General features: G+C 36.4%; 1 protein-coding gene, 1 long non-coding RNA gene and 3 other non-coding genes across 9 annotated transcripts in view; all 5 read left to right on the forward strand.

Annotated features, from left to right (window-relative positions):
* Positions 1 to 12,692, forward strand: part of STAU1 (staufen double-stranded RNA binding protein 1) — a 38,342-nt gene extending 25,650 nt beyond the window's left edge. For 2 of the 5 annotated variants that reach the window (XM_015822799.1, XM_015822800.1), the window contains 9 exons: positions 2,528 to 2,626; positions 3,994 to 4,224; positions 4,651 to 4,788; positions 7,590 to 7,736; positions 8,069 to 8,141; positions 9,093 to 9,409; positions 10,453 to 10,575; positions 10,919 to 11,004; positions 11,685 to 12,692. In XM_015822799.1, the coding sequence (XP_015678285.1) occupies positions 2,528 to 2,626; positions 3,994 to 4,224; positions 4,651 to 4,788; positions 7,590 to 7,736; positions 8,069 to 8,141; positions 9,093 to 9,409; positions 10,453 to 10,575; positions 10,919 to 11,004; positions 11,685 to 11,772 (1,302 nt within the window). In that variant the 3' untranslated portion in view covers positions 11,773 to 12,692. The remainder of the gene's footprint in view (positions 1 to 2,527; positions 2,627 to 3,993; positions 4,225 to 4,650; positions 4,789 to 7,589; positions 7,737 to 8,068; positions 8,142 to 9,092; positions 9,410 to 10,452; positions 10,576 to 10,918; positions 11,005 to 11,684) is intronic. The other 3 variants (XM_015822801.1, XM_015822802.1, XM_015822803.1) reach the window with 3 other exon arrangements.
* Positions 12,693 to 15,906: 3,214 nt separating this feature from the next.
* Positions 15,907 to 16,002, forward strand: LOC114923042. The gene has a single exon (XR_003810560.1). It is a non-coding gene; the product is annotated as a small nucleolar SNORD12/SNORD106 (small nucleolar RNA).
* A 95-nt stretch (positions 16,003 to 16,097) lies between these two features.
* LOC107293643 overlaps positions 16,098 to 19,648 on the forward strand; it is a 17,179-nt gene continuing 13,628 nt past the window's right edge. Inside the window, exons 1-3 of the long non-coding RNA XR_001549030.1 lie at positions 16,098 to 16,288; positions 18,087 to 18,207; positions 19,466 to 19,587. This is a non-coding gene — a long non-coding RNA (uncharacterized LOC107293643). The remainder of the gene's footprint in view (positions 16,289 to 18,086; positions 18,208 to 19,465; positions 19,588 to 19,648) is intronic.
* Positions 17,929 to 18,018, forward strand: LOC114923038. The gene has a single exon (XR_003810556.1). It is a non-coding gene; the product is annotated as a small nucleolar SNORD12/SNORD106 (small nucleolar RNA).
* LOC114923039 lies at positions 19,309 to 19,398 on the forward strand. Its single transcript, XR_003810557.1, has one exon. It is a non-coding gene; the product is annotated as a small nucleolar SNORD12/SNORD106 (small nucleolar RNA).

The raw sequence follows: 19,648 nt of genomic DNA on the forward strand, positions 1-19,648 counted from the left end.
TTTGTCTACCACTTCATTATTGCCTTGTAGCAGTATAATTCTAAAGAATTGCTGTTTGCTTTGGCTTTCTTGATGATCCCCTTCATCCTGTATGAAGCTATTTTGCATGAAACTAATTTGAAAGAAAGGAGGTTGTGCTTGTGATGTGTACCATTGCATGGCATAGCAATATTGTTTTGCTGCTGTAAGTGGAAGAGCATGGGTAGCATATAGCTGCTTGCTATGAGTAGCCTGAACAATGTATTCAGGCTTCTGTGTATGTATGATTTTAATTAGACTTAAAGTTATTGTCCTTTTTAAGTATGAGCAGAAGCTTGCTTGGATCTGATTTTAAGTGGACACCATAAAAATAGCTGATACAAAACATCTATTACCTTTGTCTCATAAGCTGACTTTCTCTCCTGATCTCCCTTATTCAGAATTGCTTGAACAAGTGATTATTCTCCGAAGCATCTTATTTGCCAGCATTACTGAAATATATATAAATATGCATGGATTTGCTTAAATACCAGGTGATTAACTTGCAGTGGAAAACTTGTTCAGGAATTGAAAATAAAAAAAATTCTGTCAAAGAACATTTCTGGCTTTTAAAATGAAATGTAGGAGGCTTTGTCTTCCTTGCCTATATATTTCTAATGCTTTCAGAGGGCAAAACCATTCTAATATAAAAGCTAGAAGGAGAAAAACACGTTTCCATCAAAACTAAACACAGCAATCTTCTATATATAAACAAGCCAGAAGCTCCACACTCAGGTGCACTAATTTTATTACCTAGTTTTGTAATGAAACGTCTGCAACAATCAAGCACCAAGAATTCCACAGTTCAACCCTGAGGTAGTCAATCAAATTGATCACTGTAATCCACATTGGAAAATCTGATATTCATTTGAACCACCATTTTTTAGAATTAACTTTGTGTTTATATTTTCAAATACTGTGTAGCACACTGGACTATATTACTGAGATTTAATGTTGCCAGCTTGGACTGTACCAAAGCTTGTACATTTAAAGTTAGGATGACATATACAGTAAGTTTTTTATTTGCTTAAAAAAAAAAAATTAAATCTCTCTGGAACTTGGAAAAGGAGCAAATGGAAGTGTTCTCCCGAATAAACTAGTTTAGCCTCACGCTGATGAAAGAAATTTGTTAAGCTACTAATAAGGGAAATCTACAGATTTCTAAATTAATCTGTTCATTGCCCAATAACTTGTACTATTTTAAAATGCTTCCTGACATTTACACAAACATTCCCTTGTTGAATTTTGAACCTCTTTGTCCAAGTCCTTTCCTCTGCTGGAAAAAACATAAATTTGTTCCATTTTGTGTAATACTTAAAACAAATTGAAGATGGTTATCAGTTCAAATTCTTGAGATGTGTGCAGAATTATTATCTGCCTTCAATTTTGTCAGAATTTCAACATGTTTAATTGTAAAATTGTTGCCAAGTATGTCCACTCTTGGAAACTTTATATTGGGCTCAAATTTCAGCATTCTACGAATCTGGTTTTTTTTTTCTCATTTCCTTATATTTTGTAAAATAAGAGTATGTGTTGGGTATACTCAGCCTTCCATCTTTCTGAGATTGGTGAAATGAGGACCCAGATTGTTGCCGACAATATGCTGACCTTGTAAACTCAGAGAGTGCTGTAAAGCACTATGAAGCAGTATATAAGTCTAAATACTATTGCTATAGCATAGATAGTAATTCCAAAAATGAAATATATACTAAACAGGATATGCAGGGTACTTGAACCTTTTGCATACTTTTTTTTTCTTAATATAGAATCAGCTAAAATTGAAAAAAAATACTTGCATTTTTCCAGGTTTCAAAAATCACATTGATTTTGCCCCAAATAGGATTACTTTTAATCCTTAAAGTATAGAATAAACAGTTGGGAAATTTTCAAAATTATAGTAAAGGAAAGGAGTTCATGCCTTGCCTATTATAATAGTGTGTTCTTTCCCAAGCTACATGCTTCAAATGCCCATACTGCTGTTAGTTTATAATATAATGGTAGGCTAGGGGCAAAGGACTAATGTTAGAACAATCCAAGTTCAGAGCTCCCCTTGAACACACAGCAATAATTGCATGGTTCCTCAGAAAGTAGCTTGGAAAGGGTAAAATGTATAGAAAAAAAATCTTATTGGTTTTTGTTTACATAATACATGCTGAATTGTATTGTGCAACAATACAAATGCAAGCAATACCTGCTGAAACTCTAAAGTTTCTTGCTATTTTTTTTTACATGCTTACTGCAAGCTGTTGCATGTATACATCAAATATCCTTTCCTTGTATGTATCCCTGCATCTTTCAGAATATTCACAGATTTTTCAGACAATAACTTTTGGGCACTTCACTTGCATGTTAGGTAGTACTAGTGAGACATCCCTGAGCCTTCAATTTAATCTGCCTTTAAAGACATGCTTAACATTCCTATACTAACCCTCTACTGTGTGTGGTAGTCTTGTTGTTAGTGAGCTAGTATGACAGCTGTGCCTCTTCAATGTAATTGTTCTTCTCTTAGATAAATGGGAGAGAACCAGATGATGAAAATCTCAATAAATCTGAAATAAGCCAAGTGTTTGAGATTGCACTTAAAAGGAACTTGCCTGTGAATTTTGAGGTAGGTTTAGTTAATTGCTCTAAAAGCGGTTTTATTTTAGCATATTGAAGGCAGTAAAACATTTGACAGGGATACATTTGGGTCAGATCTGACTGACCTTTAAAACTGTATTAGAGTATGTTTCTTTCCTGGGTCCAATAACTAAATTGTTTTCCCTCTTAATAGATTATAAGTATGAAAATTAAAAGAAATAATATGCTGGCAGCAGCTAAATTATTCCATAAAGAATAGAATAGAATAGAATAGAATGAAAGATGCCACAAGTATCCTATTCTAATACCTCATTGTATATTAATAAAGTTCATTAAATTATAGGATATACAAAGATATTAGCTTTAATTTAAAATTTAAGGATGAGCTGAAGATAATTTTCACTTGCATGTGGAATTCCTGATTTTTGCTGCAATCCTTAGAATGTGTCCCACATTATTCCAGAAGAGTCTCCCAAGTCCTTAGGAATAGCTCAGGGGGGGACTGCAGTGTGAATGGGAGGGGGTGTCAAAGTATGAAAGGGGAAAGTCAGAAATCTCTTTTGGCAAAGAGATATCTATGAATGATTGCTGAATTTATTGGCTGTGTTGACACATAATGCCCCAAAGTAGTTTAGTTTACTGTGGATCAACCACAGCAGGCATTAAAGAAACCACAGTTTGAATTTCTCCTTCTGGCAGTGGAGATAGTAGAGAAAAAAGACGGGAAGCTTTGACTCATTTTTATTTCATGCACATCAGTAAACTATGTTTTAGTGTGATGTCCAAATGCTGCCATTGGGTTCGATACTTCTTGAACATTAGAATTTAAAGATCACAGCTGTTGGATTATATTGGCATGAGAGTATATAAAAGGTCACATATATTCATGTTTAAGAATGTACAATTTCTGGTATTGTTTGCATGAAATATAAAAATATAAAAGAGTGTATTAAAATGTATGTCTTAGCAACAGCATATGATTCTTCACTGTGAATTAATGTAAGGATATTTGTTTAATGCTAGTATGAATGCATGCCCAAGTGTAGTTTTATTTTTTTTAAAATCCTTAAAAATTTGTGCTGGTCAAAATATTTACCATTTGGGCAATATTTACACCATAAGGGACTAATTTTATTTCAATGTTAATACGATGACAAAAACCATGCAATAATTAAATTTATAGATATGTATCTATGTTTAGACTTTTAATCTGGAGGGATGCTATAATAAACGGGAAGGTTTTTAAAATACAATTATGTCCTGTTTATCAGGAATGCTAATTGATCGTCCCTTAATACTTCCCCGACAAATTTCTGTTTAGCTCATATGAATGAAATTTGTTACAACCATTGTACTTTACCCTTTTTAATAAGTGTTTATCACGCTTTCACTCAGTTTTTACCTCTGAAACAGGTGACCCGGGAGAGCGGTCCCCCGCATATGAAGAGCTTTGTAACAAAGGTATCTGTGGGCGAGTTCATGGGTGAAGGTGAAGGCAAGAGCAAGAAGATTTCAAAAAAGAATGCAGCTATTGCAGTCCTAGAGGAGTTGAAGAAGCTGCCTCCCCTTCCTACAGTTGAGAAAATGAAGCCACGAATCAAAAAGAAAACGAAAACAATAGTCAAGGTGAGAGGAAAATACAAATATCTAAGGAAATTTCAGAGGGGAAGCAAAGGGACCTCGGCTTGCATTATTGATTAGTGTAACTCTCTGTTGCTGTCGTCATTGTGTCACTCCTATAACACTTGCATTGCTATGTGTGCTTGCTGCCCTCTGTAAGCCAAGTTCTCCAATTCTGTTTCAATGAAGGCTTGCTAGGTAGGCATTTCTTGTTCTTGTTTGGCCTGCATGTTTAGTCTTACGCAGAAGTCTGTCACAAACATGAGGTGATAAGTACATTTGCTTGGCGCTTTCAAATTATCCAGGTCTCTATAAAATCAATAATAAAAAAGTACACCCATGGTCCTTAAGAGTGTGTAATGTGACTGCGCTGTGTTACAATTGTTCTTGACAGTTGTTAGCTGATGTCAGCTTTTTCTGTCCAAATTGCAGACGAGTCCTGAATACGGTCAAGGTATGAATCCTATTAGCCGACTGGCTCAAATACAACAAGCAAAGAAAGAGAAAGAGCCAGAGTACATGCTCATCACAGAGCGTGGGTTGCCAAGGCGTCGGGAGTTCGTTATGCAGGTTTGAACAGTTTGGCACTCTTTTTTTGTGCATAAATTAATTTTAACAAAATCTATTGAATTCATAAATGCTGTTAAATGTTAATATTTTAGTTAATTTTTCTGTGGTAGCATCCACTGCCCTTGTCTGGGCTCAGAATTAGGGAAGGTCAGGCCTGGTTAGTATTCCTACTTGGGATACCAAGTAGGTAAAATTAAGTGTTAAAGAATCCCAAAAGAAGACAATAGCAAAAGATATCCATAATGTTGTCAAGAAATTTGCATGAGTACATCTATGTTGTCACCAAGGTGTTGATAATAATTGGAATAGAGTAATATCACTTATAAATAAAAGAAAGTAACCTTAACATATTTGGTAATAGGCCCCTCAAAGTAGTTTACAATGAAATTATAATTGAATATTGAAAAATAAAACACTTCATTAGAAATGAATATTTATTATTATTACTCAATTTGTATGGCTGGCCATCTCAGCTAAGTGACTAGTCTGGGAGAATGAAAATTAAATTGTTTGTAAAAACTGCATTTTTTTCTTTCTTCTCAGGGAAAAGAATTTGTTTAATTTATCTTTGCAGGGAATTCCAAAATATAAGTATTGCTATTCATTTACTCAGATCTAACCCCCCAAAGCAATATATTTACAAGACTATAATACAAACTCTGGATGCATATTTAAGTGACATAACCTTTAATAAATTGAATCCAGAGCTTCAACAATTTCTGTTTTCAGTGTTCTATGCAAATCCTACTTCACACATACTTATATGTTCCTATGCCCATGTGACTACCATGCAAGCACAAGAAAGGGCATGGCTCCCCTAAGATGCTGCTGACAAGTAGAGATGTTCATGCAGGATCTGAAGAACTTCTTACCCATTTTGGATCCAAATACAGCAGGCCTCAACTTGTAACCAGTGAAGTTAACAGAAGAAGCAGACAAAAGATGTGTTGATCAGAATTCTGAATCAGCTGATACTTCAGAAAACGTCAGAAAATATGGATGATTGGCATCTATATATTAATAAGGAACTAGATAACCATGCTAATAGATGCACAAAAGGTTATATCTCCAGTCCTTGCATGGTTTCCTGCATGTTTCACCCTTAATTAAAAGTGGTGAGGTTCAAGTTTAATAAATTATTTTATTATATATACAACAATGTGAAATCATAGCTGCCAATTCTTTAGTTGCTTTCATATGCATCAAGATCTTCCCAAGAACTAGAATGTTATAATGTATCGGCATACTATATATCTGGATCCAAGCTGGGTGACTTTCTGTAATTGACAGATAGAAATTCTGTTAACAGACAAGTTTTCAACATGCCATCCAATATTTTTTGCATATGGCACCCAATGTGCTAGTAATCACTGTTGCTTTATGCCATAATCTTTCAACTTTTATTTTCAGATCTTGATACTTTTTGATCTTCTCCAGTTCTATGTATTCCGTTCTGCTAGCCCCTGACATTGCCACATCAAATATCCACACTTTCTTCTTTTCAACCATAGTTAAATCTGATGTGTTATGAGCCAAGACTATCAGTTTTATTCAGAAATCACACAGTATTTTAATCTCATTCTCAACTACATGTTTTGACCAATTTTTCATTACTAGCTCATGATACTTTTTACAGATGCTCCAGTGAACATCACTATTTCTGTAACTGATACTGCTGATGCAGCAAATTGTTATGGATGCTAGGATTATTCCGATTGAAATTTTATATTCAATGCCCATGCAGTTCTACATAAAACTGATCAATTTTGGAATAACCTGCCTTTCTTCCATAGACATTTAGTAATCAAATTATTCCTCTAGATGGAATAGTGGTGCACAATACTTTCTTTTTCCTTTCATCTGAGCTTATTATATCATGTGTTCTACAAGCAGCAAGTACTTTCCACTCTATTTCCTCTCCCACACTGGCTTTTGGAGTGGCTAGCCCAGTCTTCCCAAACTTAGCGCTGTTATGCTGTGAATATAACTCCTCAAGTTCTTGACCTCACCAGGCTGGTTTAGTCCAACCTCTTCAACCCATACTTGCTTCCTTCCTTCCTCTCTGCTCCTGTTCCAAAATCTGTTTTTAATCTTCATAGATTTTCATATTTTTCAAGGCTTCTGCAAGGGAGTAGAAGTTTGGAAAACCTCATCTTTTCACAGTCAGTTGTTACTAAATCCTTTGAAATCTGTGCTGAGTCTTGAAAATGTAGCACTTTCAGTGAACAAAATGACCGGAAATGACTAGCTTTTTTCTTTCAGCCCTAATAGTTTGATTAATATGGGACACAGAATCCATTGCTAAAACAGGATAAAGAGTTTGAAGCTATGTTTTCTTGATACTGTACTATATGCCAGAGATTTTAAGAATCTAGACTTACTTGCGGCATTGCAAGAAATTTCTAAGGGAGATTATGATGTGGATTTGTCTGTGTTATTTGTGCTGCAGCAGATATAATAAATGAGAAGGCAGTGAAAGGACTAATTTATCTTTCCATTTGACATGGTTCTTCTGTCAGACTATATTTGCACAAATAGGTTGCTAAAGATCACTTGTGCTTCTGTTTTTTATAAAAAGATACAGGAGCCAGTTGGCATAGTGATTAAGAAGCTGAACTGGGAATGAGGTAACTTGAGTTCTAGTTCTACCTTAAGCACTCAAGCCAACTGGAGAACTTGGAGCCAGTCTCTTTCAGACCTAGAAAGAAACCTCTTCTGTGTTGCCAGTAATCAAGACTAACTCAAAAGTTCAAAATCAAAACAAAATGAAAAAAACATCCTTGTTTTTTCTGTATATTTAGGTGAAAGTTGGCATGCACACAGCTGAAGGAATGGGAACTAACAAGAAAGTAGCCAAACGCAATGCAGCTGAAAACATGCTGGAGCTCTTAGGATTTAAAGTCCCCCAACCACAACCTCCAAAGCCAGCACTAAAGACAGAAGAAAAGGTAAGACAAAATTGATAGATATGATTATTTTTGAAGTAATACCTAGATATAATGAACACTTAATTCCAGCTGATTATGGGTGCTTTCCATAAAAAAATCAGACTAATAAGAAAGAAAAATTAAATACATCCAGAAAATTATTTTGCAAAAGAAGATTGAAATTACAGCTTTCATAGCCATTCGCAGTAAAGGGAAAGCAAGTGTGAAATGACCACACTGATTGGGGAACTGGGTTGTAAAGGCATATTAAAACAAGACAAAAAGCTCATTATTTTGACTTAGAGTATCATCTTCTGCATTAAAATAATAAATCTGAATATATTTTCTGTTAGACGCCAGTAAAAAAGCCAGGTGATGGAAGGAAAGTAACTTTTTTTGAACCTGGGTCTGAAGAAACATCTAGTAGTAAGTGACATTATTATTATTATTTTTACTTCTTCTGTAATAATTATATTCAGTGAGTTGACTTAAATGATTTAAATCAAGAAATAAATATCTTGTAAATTGCTGTTAAAAAACTATTCAAAGCAAAATACAAATACATTCTATAAATACTATACATTTGAAAATATTATGAACCTAAAGAGTTAAATATAAATGTTACTGTTTTGAAAAATAAGAGATAATACATTGGCTATTAAGTAAATGCTTCTGATTAGATGAATATACAGTAGAATTACTTGTATGTGTGTTTATATAGTTTGTAATAAAATTTGCTCTGCCACAATTAATAAAAAGATAATTTCAAACAGAAACGCAGATTATTGGCAGCAGTGGAAAGATAAATGTTTCAATGACATAAATGCAGAAATCAGATAGTTAAGTAGATAGTAATCAGAAGTAGACAGTCTCCCAGACACCTTTGGCTGTTTTCCAGTTAGTGATCCACAGTTTCAAACTACACTACATATGCACAGTACATATTGCTCCCTGCCCCAAGTGGGTCATAAAGCATAACTTAAAACATTATACAGTTCATTGCATTCAGGTTCATTTTAAACCAAATTGTTTTTTTGAGAAGAAATATATTATTGAATTAATAGGGAACCCATTATAAATTTTAAAAAAATAATTCTGTCCATTCTGATAAAAAAAAAAATGGAAATTGGCAGATCACTTGCATTGTATGCTGAAATGCATTTTCCTTAATTTTGTAAGCTTCTAGTCTTTTGAGAAGACCAGCATTGAAAATCACTTTCAAAATGATATTAGCCCCAAACTATTCACTCTTATTTTGGGGAAAAATGGATTTGATTTGCAACATCTTTTCAGACTTTGTATTCAATGATCTGCCAATCTGCAGGTAAGCAAATTTGCCTGTTAAATCTCCACGCTTGTATTCTGTCTCTTTATTAGGTAATAAAGAGGATGAGTTTAGGATGCCTTATCTCAGCCATCAGCAGCTTCCTGCTGGCATTCTTCCCATGGTCCCTGAAGTTGCACAGGCTGTAGGAGTCAATCAAGGACATCACACCAAAGAGTTCAGTAGAGCAGCCCCCAATCCTGCCAAGGCTACAGTGACAGCCATGATTGCAAGAGAGCTGTTATATGGTGGCACTTCTCCTACTGCTGAAACCATTATAAAAAACAGTTCGTTGGGCCATGTTCCCCATGGGCCTCTCACGAGACCCTCTGAACAGTTGGATTACCTTTCGGGTGTTCAGGGAATCCAGGTAAACTAAAAATGGATTATTTCAATATCTCTCTGTAGGGTTGGGCTTGGTAGTTGAACAACTCACTCTGCAACAGACTATTTTGGAAGAAGGTTTAGATCAGCCTCTCTTTTAAGTGTGAAGGTTTTCTGCATAATCTCGGCCTATAGCATATATGACTGGAGGCTATTCCAGTGCTACTTTATCTTGCTATATTTTATTTTGCTTATTTTGCTCTATCTCTTTACCAACTCATTTTTCAACTCTGCAGCTGAACAGCCTCCATCTGTATTAGTATTATTGTAGCAGCGGCATCAAATCTTTCCAAGGAGATTTGTTAGTTGAGAGATGCTTGAATTTTTCTGTTTATATCTTCAATTAGTCTGACATGAATCTAATTACTCAATTAACTCTTGCTAGTCTTGAGAACCTTACAAGGGAAGATTTCATGCTTAGGATGTCCCTAATGATACAAACTTTTAGTAGAAAGATTACAATATTTTTATCCCCATCGTAACAGCTTATGGACTGGGTGCTTAATAACATCACTACCAGTTATTTGAGATTCCCAACTGTAAGAGTGGCTGGCAATCTAGCATCATGGGTGTTATAAAACTCATACAACTACCATATTGTCCTATTAATGTTTTTTAAAAAAGAAAAAGGCTTTTTAAAATACACTTTTTACATGGATCAAACCTATTGAAATAGCTCAATCTTGACTGGTTTTTGCATGAGAACTCACCAGATTTCTTAATTTTTAAAATTGTGTGCATTGCTTCTTGTTTCTGTGAATACTGATTATTTTGCTACCATAGACTAACACAGGTCTCTTCCTGCAATGTCTTATTAGGATAGTTAAATGTCTCCCCCCAACCTGCCATTTTTTTCCACTGTATTTGGATATGAGTTTTTGCTTAGAAGAAAACTCTGCAATTATTTTTCAGTATGATAATACTTAATGTGCCTGAATTGTTCAATTTCTGTCGGTCAAGTGTTGGGACACTCATCATAGGAAATAGATAAGAGACATTCAATTGAAAGTAATTATTGTTCCTTTTTAGGTGGAGTACAAAGATTTTCCCAAAAACAACAAGAATGAATTTGTGTCTCTTATAAATTGTTCCTCTCAGCCACCCCTGATCAGTCATGGAATTGGAAAAGATGTTGAATCTTGCCATGATATGGTAAGAGTACCATAAGTATTATTAGAAGAGACTTCTTATACAGTACCTCCGTTTCTCATACTATATAAGAAAAGAGCAGTTGTCATTTGCATTTATTTATCCTGCTTCTAAGAAAGATGTCTCCGGAGAAAGGTTATTATTGGACAGTTTAAACTAGAATAGATTTGTCCACAAGAATGTATTTTCCCATCTTTTAGCTGGAAAACTTAAGGATGTGCTAATTCTATTTTTATTTGCATTTCCAGCGAATCCAGTATTATTGTCTAATAGAATTCTAATCAAAATGGTAATGGGTTGCTCATCTTAGATATCTGATTTTAATGTGCTACTTTCCCTATTCTAGGCTGCATTAAACATCTTAAAATTGCTGTCTGAGTTGGACCAACAAAGTACAGAGATGCCAAGAACAGGAAATGGACCAATGTCTGTGTGAGTGAAAATATGTTCCATAATCTTGCAAAATCTGGGCTTTTTTTTTTTTTTTTTTTTACTATTTTAGGAAAGTTTTGTATAAATATTTGCCTTAGTGTATTTATGTGGAAAGTCACAAATAATGGAGATTGGATATGAGAAATGTATATCTGATTAATTTTATAGTTTTAATATAATTTTATATGTTTTATCTTTGATTGGAAGCTGCCCTGAACTAGTTGGAAAATGGGTGGCTATGTAAATATTTTAAATAAATAAATCTATGTCTCAAATTGTACATCGGCGTTATTTATTTATTTAAGCAATTTATATGGCCACCCTCTCATTGAACATGGTGTACAACCCATCAATTAAAACAATGCCACTGCTGTGATCATCCTACTTTGGATTACAGCAAAATATTCTGCAATTCATTTTTCTCTGAAGGTTTTGCTCGTGTCATTTAGTTACCCCCTTTGGATGAAGTAGATTATATTGCTTCACTGGTGTAGGTTTTGCTTATCGGATGTTACTTAATTGCATTGTGATAGTGCACTTAAAGCAAATGGACAAACATATAGTAGTAATTTGCTGTCTGAGAAAAAAAGGTGGTTCTTACCATGAATTTGAAGAACTGAATCTTCCATAATTCAAAACATAGCTCCCTTCTAAAAGAGGTACTGTTTTTTTCCCCTCAGATGCGTGAAGCAAGAAATGGAAAGTGACCCTCTCCTCAAACCGGCTAGCTCAAACACTTTGGGACAAACACTGGACACCACTGCCTAAACAGGCTTGACTGGACCCAAACCTGAAAGCACCAGAGAAAATCAAATGCTTCCTAATAATGTAACCTAACTGTTTTAGAGTGCTACAGTTGTTACAACCCACTGTAGTGTCTAAATCATAACCGTTGCTTTTCAAACAGTGATAAAATTTTTAGTTTCATTGCATTGTTTTGAATGACACTATAAATTTTTCATTTAAAAGTTTCTTGATTGTACCTAGAACTATAGCACAGTTTAGAAACTTGATTGTCTGACACACTTACCTATGAACTAACTTGGGAAGATCATATCCATGTATGTGTTCAATTTTTTGTTTTGAATGAAATTGTAAAAATAATTCCACTGGAAAAGGTGTGCCTACCATTTGATTATCAAAAAGTCAGTAAGGCGAATCTCGCCTAAATCTCAGACAGTTGAAGAAATAATTATACATTTTAGGAATTTTAAACTTTATTTGATCACTTTGATTTCTAGAATATTTTTGATGGGTAGGGAAGAGGGAGGGAAACCTGAATGCAACAGAAGCTTAAATGGTCGCTAATCTTTGTTTTTTAAAAAATGTGTGTGTGTGTCTGTATATAAAGGCACACCAACTCAGTACAGTACAGGATATGATCTCAATGTAGTGCATATAAAGCTGCAGATTGATTTTCCTGAGTGCTTTATACTGTTTAATTACATCTCCATGTAGGGCTGAAAAAAATTACCTATGTTTATATATAAACTGTGTTGCTTTTGATGTTGTGTTTATTGCCCACAGCAATGTGGGCAATAAAGTTTTTGCATATGGTCCAGGTAAAGCACGATAGCATTGCAAGTTAAGTACTGCTTCAGTTCATTGTTTACGCTGGAATTTTTTCTCCCCATGGAATGTAAGTAAAACGTAGTGTTTGTCCAATAAATGGTAAATACTAAAAAAGAGGGGAAAGTTTTTTTTATTAAATGGCAATTTCGTAGAACTTTCTTTTTTAACCGCAGCAGATTTTGAATAATATAATGAATGAAAATTTAAGAATCATAAATTTATAACTGGTTGTAAAGACATTAAACAATTTACTCAAGGATATATATACCTCAGCTTAAACACACACACACATAATACATACATACTTTCTTAAAAATAATTCTAACTGTTACAGAGATAAACGGGAATCTCTTTCCAAAATATGAACTGAGTGGAAGTCCAAAGATTGTTGCTTCCTTGGGGTCATCTTGATTAACACTTAAGATTAGGGATACGCAACTTTGGGGCTGGGAAAGAAGCAGCATGCCAAACAATGGCTGAAGCCAGGACAAAAATTAAATATAATTAATAAGATGACTCCATTCTGCCCACTGAAACTGGAACTGTGCAATGTTCCCTGAAGGGAAAAAATCCCATAGGCCTTTATCTAGACCAGAGGTGTCAAACTCACAATGTCACATGACATGTTGCAACGTATCGCGACTTTTTCCATTGCCGGCAATGGGGTGGGCGCGGTTTCGGCATGACAATCCAGCCTGCGGGCCAGCAGTTTGACACCCATAATATAGACAAATCCTTCCTGTTCAGATCACCTGTCCCTTCCAAATGAAGTCAATTTGGAACAACTGGCCCAGCTGGAAACTATGACTAACTGCAATAACAATGTAATCTGTTGAACCTAAGTAGAGTTGCTGTAAAGAAGTCTAAATAAAAATCTGTTGAATCTTTTCTGTACAAGAGTAGTAAGAGAGAAGCTCTGCCATAAATCATGCTAACAGCACATTCCCCTTGGAGTATTAAACAGTTCAGGTAGAGACCAATGGGAGCAATCCAAGTTAAGTAGTATAAGTTGGTGTATCCTTGTTCAATGCCATCCTTTTTTTTTCATAGACATAGTTGAAAGATCAGATACTACATTTGTAATTACTTTGCTTTTCTCAAACCCTTCCCAGGAAAATGGATGTAGTGATTGAATTAGTTGATATGAATCCATGCTAAGACTTCCTTCCTTCCTTCCTTCCTTCCTTCCTTCCTTCCTTCCTTCCTTCCTTCCTTCCTTCCTTCCTTCCTTCCTTCCTTCCTTCCTTCCTTCCCATACATTGTTGTTCATGTATCCACAAAAACAATCCTGTGAAAAAGGTTGGGCTCAAATTCATGAGGGTAGACTTTGGCTCTCCTTTTAGTCTCTCAATGTATTCATTACTATGCTGGATAGTGGATTAATGTATCTAAATTCAAGCTGCTTTGCATCTTTGCTACATATGAGATCTTCAGCTACACTTCCATATCATCAGTTAAGTAAGGGTCACTGTAATCCAACACATCTGGAAAATGCCCATATTGGGAGGATAGCACAATCTATATTGGTTGGGATCTGCGTACATGAAAGCATAGCATTATTATCTGCTCCCACAATTATAAAGCATTCTGAAATCAATGAAACAAAAACATGGTAGGAGAGACCCAGCATCACTGATTCTTCTGGCTCTCAGTTCATGATTAAGAGCTTCATTAAATTCAGTCACAGCAGATTTGCTAGCACAATAACCCTAAGGAACAGAGAACCATTTTTTTGATTATTAAACACCTTGTACAATTCCTTGCAGGATCTACAAAGCGAAGGTTTTGCTACTATTGCTTAGGGTAGACTAGAATAGGGGTCCCCAACCCCCTGGTCCGTGGACCAGTACTGGGCCACGGCATGCCAGCAACCGGGCTGCACAAACAAGCAAAGCCCCATCTGCAGGATACAGGCAGCACACAAAACCATGCCCCCCTCGGGTACATGGAAAAACCTCTCTCTATGTAACTGGTCCCTGGTGCCCAAAAGGTTGGGGACCTCTGGACTAGAACCTGGGTCTCCCATCCTGGTCCAACACTTTAACCCAGTGTATCTCAAATCACAGCAACTTTAAGATGTGCAATCTCCAATTCCCAGAATTCCCTAGCCAACTCCAAAGTTGGGAAATACTGCCTTAACCACCCATTGCAAACCATGCGTGCTCCTTTGAGTGTTTCCCATTCAACTTTTTCTGGAACTTAAAAGATGTGCTAATTTTCATTGTCTTTCTTAAAATGTAGAACAGAATAGAGAACTTCACACAGCAGTGTGAGGGGTTTCTTAAAGACAAATGCTTACGCGTTATGAGAGATTTTAATTTTTTTATGAGTACTTTGGTAGGCAGAAGTAGGACCGTGGTTGCTCTGACAAGCAAACAAGGTTTACACTGGGCTGACAGTCCAATAAACTTAATGCCCTTGAATTGAACGACTTTAACAACACGATAACAATAACAGTGTGATATCCCATAAAGTCTGTGCTCCTTATTAAAGGTATACCTTCTATTGAACTTTGAGAAATATTCTTGAATAAGCGTGTTATGCAGAGCAAATCCCTACATATTTGCCATGTTTTATGTTTATACAGCCGTCTTTGCTATCGGAATAAACGCAGGGGTCCTCAACCTTGGCCACTTTAAGACTTGTGGACTTCAACTCCCAGAATTCCTCAGCCAGCAAAGCTGGCTGAGGAATTCTGGGAATTGAAGTCCACAAGTCTTAAAGTTGCCAAGGTTGAGGACCCCTGGAATAAAGGATCATTGCCCGTTGCCATTCTACGTTTCACACCAGTGCTGTATTTCAGCTTCATTAAACCACATAGTATCGTGTTCAGCGTCTACAAACCCCATGTGCAAAACTAAAGCGCTCGATCCTCAAATGTAACGTATCCCCGCCCGTAACGCCAGACACCTCTCAAAGAAAAGCACGGAAGTACTAGCAGACACCAAGGGACTTTGAAAACTACATTTCCCAAAATACCTTGGACGGACATGCGCACCAAGCTGCTCTAGCCTATATAAGGGCGCGACGCAGACGCACGCGTTCTTTTGGGGAGTTTTCCTGAAAAGGTGAGGAGCGGGGCTCTTCGTGGACGGCGGAGCTCGGCGATCCGCCGCCATTTACCACGTTCTTCGTCGTCCGCGAGATTGTAGCTTGCCTCGCCGATTTCTCATCCCTCCTTTTCTTTTTTTTCTCCCTAAATTAGCCTGCTCTACTTTCCCTTAAGGTTATGCAAAATGTATTTAGGAGTGTCCCGTTTGCAGGGGGGGCTGCATTGTTCTTTCACGGTCCTCTTCTCCCAAGATGCGATCTTAGAGTTTGAAGGTTTAGCTTGGTGCTGGTGATGACTTTTTAAGACTTTTTTCCCCATCAGAGCGGAAGTGTTGAACTTTTTGCTGTTAGCCAGAACTTGTCTGACGCACCAAATTGTACCGTGAGGAGTAAATTGGGGGACTGGCTGGGAATTTTTTTATACGCCTTGCTTTTTTTTTTTATATATAAATTTTTTTTTTATTAATTTGCTTTGCCTTGCTTTTGTCAGGGACGCGGAGTAATCCTTCTATCTTTGATCTCTGTCTGTTCCAGGCACGAAGAATTGAGTGAGGAATGTATGGAGGAATGTCTTGCAAAGCTGTCCAAGCTGAAAGATGTGGAGTCACCTAAAAAGTACTATCAGTTCCATGGCGAATATTTATTTTTTTTAAAGCGACATGTGAGTTTCTGGCTGCCCTATTATTTTGAGTTGGGTGTAGAAAGGTATTACTGCCTTATAACAGTGAAGAACGAAAGATATTTATGGTCCATGCACTAGTTCAGTGTTTCTCAACCTTGACAATTTTAAGGCATGTGGACTTCAACTCCCAGAATTCCACAGCCAGCAATGCTGGCTGTGGAATTCTGGGAGTTGAAGTCCACATGCCTTAAAATTGTCAAGGTTGAGAAACACTGTGACTAGTTCTTGACTACTGGGGACTGCCTATACCAGTCCCTGCAGTTTTCTTGGTAAGATTTCAGCAGTGGTTTGCCATTGTCTTGTTTCCTAGGGCTGTTTGTGCTTAAGGTGGAATCAGAACTTGTGGTTTCCTGATTTCTAGCCTGATGTCTTAACCCAGGGGTAGGCAACCTTGGCTCTTTTATGACTAGTGGATTTCAACTCCTGCTGGCTCAGGAATTCTGGGAGTTGAAGTCCACGAGTCATAAAAGCCAAGGTTGCCTACCCCTGTCTTAACCCAAATACACCAACAAGGCTCTCACACATGCATATACTTAACTTGGAATATTAATAGATGTTCTGCTGAGCTTTCAGTCTTCCCTGTTAACACATTCGAACTACCGCAAACTCCTAAGGGATATACTTGAATTGGCAAAACTTCATTCCTCTGTTGAAATTTATTTCTTTAAATAAACGAAGCTACCCACCTCAATAGCAATGACTAAATATTTCAGTATTTCCTGTGAATATTTTAAAGATTGCTATGCATCCTTTATCTGCTTTATTACAAAAAAAATAAGAGCCAGATTCTTCTACATAGGATTTGCTGTTCCAACTTTTTGAAATCCTACGCAATGTGAGTTTTGATTGGAAATTAAAGGAGTAATAAACCCATATTGGCTCTTGGGTTCTGTTTGCCTGTTGCAAACTTGTAAGCATGGTAGAGGTTGCTCCTTTTTAATATTCCTAGTTTGAAGGAGACGGTGTAAAGAGTGAGACTAAGCCAATGTTTCTTAACCTTGGCAACTTGAAGATATGTGAACTTCAGCTCCCAGAAATCCCCAGTCAGCTTTTCAATTCTGGGAATTGAAGTCCACACATCTTCAACTTGCCAAGGTTGAGAAATACTGCTCTAAGCCATTCATTCAATGAATGGATGACACTGAGGCATGTCCTCCCAAGCTGGGCATGCTTTTCAGCACCACCACAAAGCAAGTATTGTACTTATGCATTTCCTATTAAGGAGAATACAGAATGTTGTTCCTGTTTTATTATCTCCTGTTTTAAATCCCCTGATGTTAACCAGTTAAACTTTGTTTGATCACCTTCCATATTAGTTAAAAGCTTATTCATGTAAGGAGAGTTTTTTTTAAAAAAAAAATACTTTATAGATAATATTTTAATTTTTGCTTTTTGAGTTGTGGAAATTTCCAAAGAAATTCTTTTCAAAAGCAATCATGTAGCTGGAAAATATAACACATTGGTGAACAACCATTTTAAAAATAGTTTAGGCTGTTGCTTGCGTGTAATTTCTTGGTAAAGTCTAGATTAGCAAATAGCGGGAAAACTTTGAAACAAGGAAGTTACAGTTATGGTTGCAAATACCCTGAAAATCCTCCCTTCTCTGGTGTGTCTTTAGAGCTGATGTGTATGATGACTAAAGCTTTTTTCCCCATCAGAGCGATACTGTTGATCTTACTGTATTAGCCAGTCTTGTCTGATACATCAGCTGGGGTGCTTGCTTATTCTTCAGGCAGACTAGCCTATAATGTAATTGCTAGGTCTTGTGTCATTTTAGGATTCAAATGAATCAATGAAGAAATAGCAGAACTTTTGTACTAGATCTATGGAAAAAAGGAGTCATGTAAACCTAAGAAAAATGGAGCTGGCTGTTTCAAGCGCATCCAGGAAATATAAAGGTAAAACATTTTTTTATGTTAAGTTATTAAATGTACTTATTAAAAGTAATCCCACTATCCAGTTAATTCTGTTCAGAAGGACTCTGAAATGTTACATTTCCCTCCTGGGTGATGCTGATCTGACCGTTCTGACCCGTGGTTGTCCAGACAATTTAGTTCTAGAACATTTTAAAATCAGAATGGTTGGGTTGATTTGGTCCTAGAGGAAACAACAGCATATTGGAGTTCTTTGGAATCAAATGCTTTGCATTTCTCTATATAATGACTTTGTTGGAGACTGTACCGGGAGACTGTACCGTAGATCATCCTGGAGCAAATTCTGCCTCTCCCAGGAGTTCATGGGATAACACAACTTTATGGATAAAGACTAAAATGTGCAGTATGAGAATTATCTGGTCAACCTTCTTTTAAAGATTTTGGAAAGGTTGCACCACTTTTCTTTGGGGTTAAAGAATGAGAGGTAATATTAAAAGCTTCAAGTTGAAGTCAAATTTTTTAAACTTCTCAATGGATCAATGCACTTTGAGAAAATGTGGGTGGAAAACTTGGAAATTCTAGTCAAGATTGATGAAGTTGGTTCATAAAGCTGCTGAGGTGAATGCATTTATTGCAAATTGACTGAAAAGACAGTTCCAAGAAAATCATTATTCAACGTTTTTTCCTTAATGTTCTGTGCTGATACAAGGATACAAGCCAGTTTGGTTGTGGCTTGTTTGAACTGTCCATAGTTTTGGCAATGTGATGTATTCCAGATACCTGGACTTTAAACTCATTACCTCCAATCAGTATGGGCAGTACCAGGGAAGTTTCCCACTCTTCGTTTAAACTGCTTAGAATTTGTGTAAGCTTGCACCTGGTAAGAACCATACGGCATTCACTGAAAGCAAAGCTTTAATTTACACATAAGAAAAAGAGTAAGAAATTAAAGAGCCTGGGGCTCATATTGTACTGAACTGGTGCAGTGTTGCAAATAAAATAACCTCAGTTATAAAGTGAATTGTGCTACTTTGATCTAGGAGCGGGAAAAACTTTGAAACAAGGAAGTTACAGTTATGGTTGCAAATACCCTGAAAATCCTCCCTTCTCTGGTGTGTCTTTACAGCTGATGTGTATGATGACTAAAGCTTTTTTCCCCATCAGAGCGATACTGTTGATCTTACTGTATTAGCCAGTCTTGTCTGATACATCAGCTGGGGTGCTTGCTTATTTTCAGGCAGACTAGCCTATAATGTAATTGCTGGTTCTTGTGTCATTTTAGGATTCAAATGAATCAATGAAGAAATAGCAGAACTTTTGTACTAGATCTCTGGGAAAAAAGGAGTCATGTAAACCTAAGAAAAATGGAGCTGGCTGTTTCAAGCGCATCCAGGAAATATAAAGGTAAAAAAATTGTTTGGTGTTGTTATTAAATGTACTTATTAAAAGTAATCCCACTATCCAG

This window comes from Protobothrops mucrosquamatus, unplaced genomic scaffold, assembly GCF_001527695.2.
Source record: "Protobothrops mucrosquamatus isolate PMUCROS unplaced genomic scaffold, P.Mucros_1.0 scaffold1678, whole genome shotgun sequence".
NCBI lineage: Eukaryota > Metazoa > Chordata > Lepidosauria > Squamata > Viperidae > Protobothrops > Protobothrops mucrosquamatus.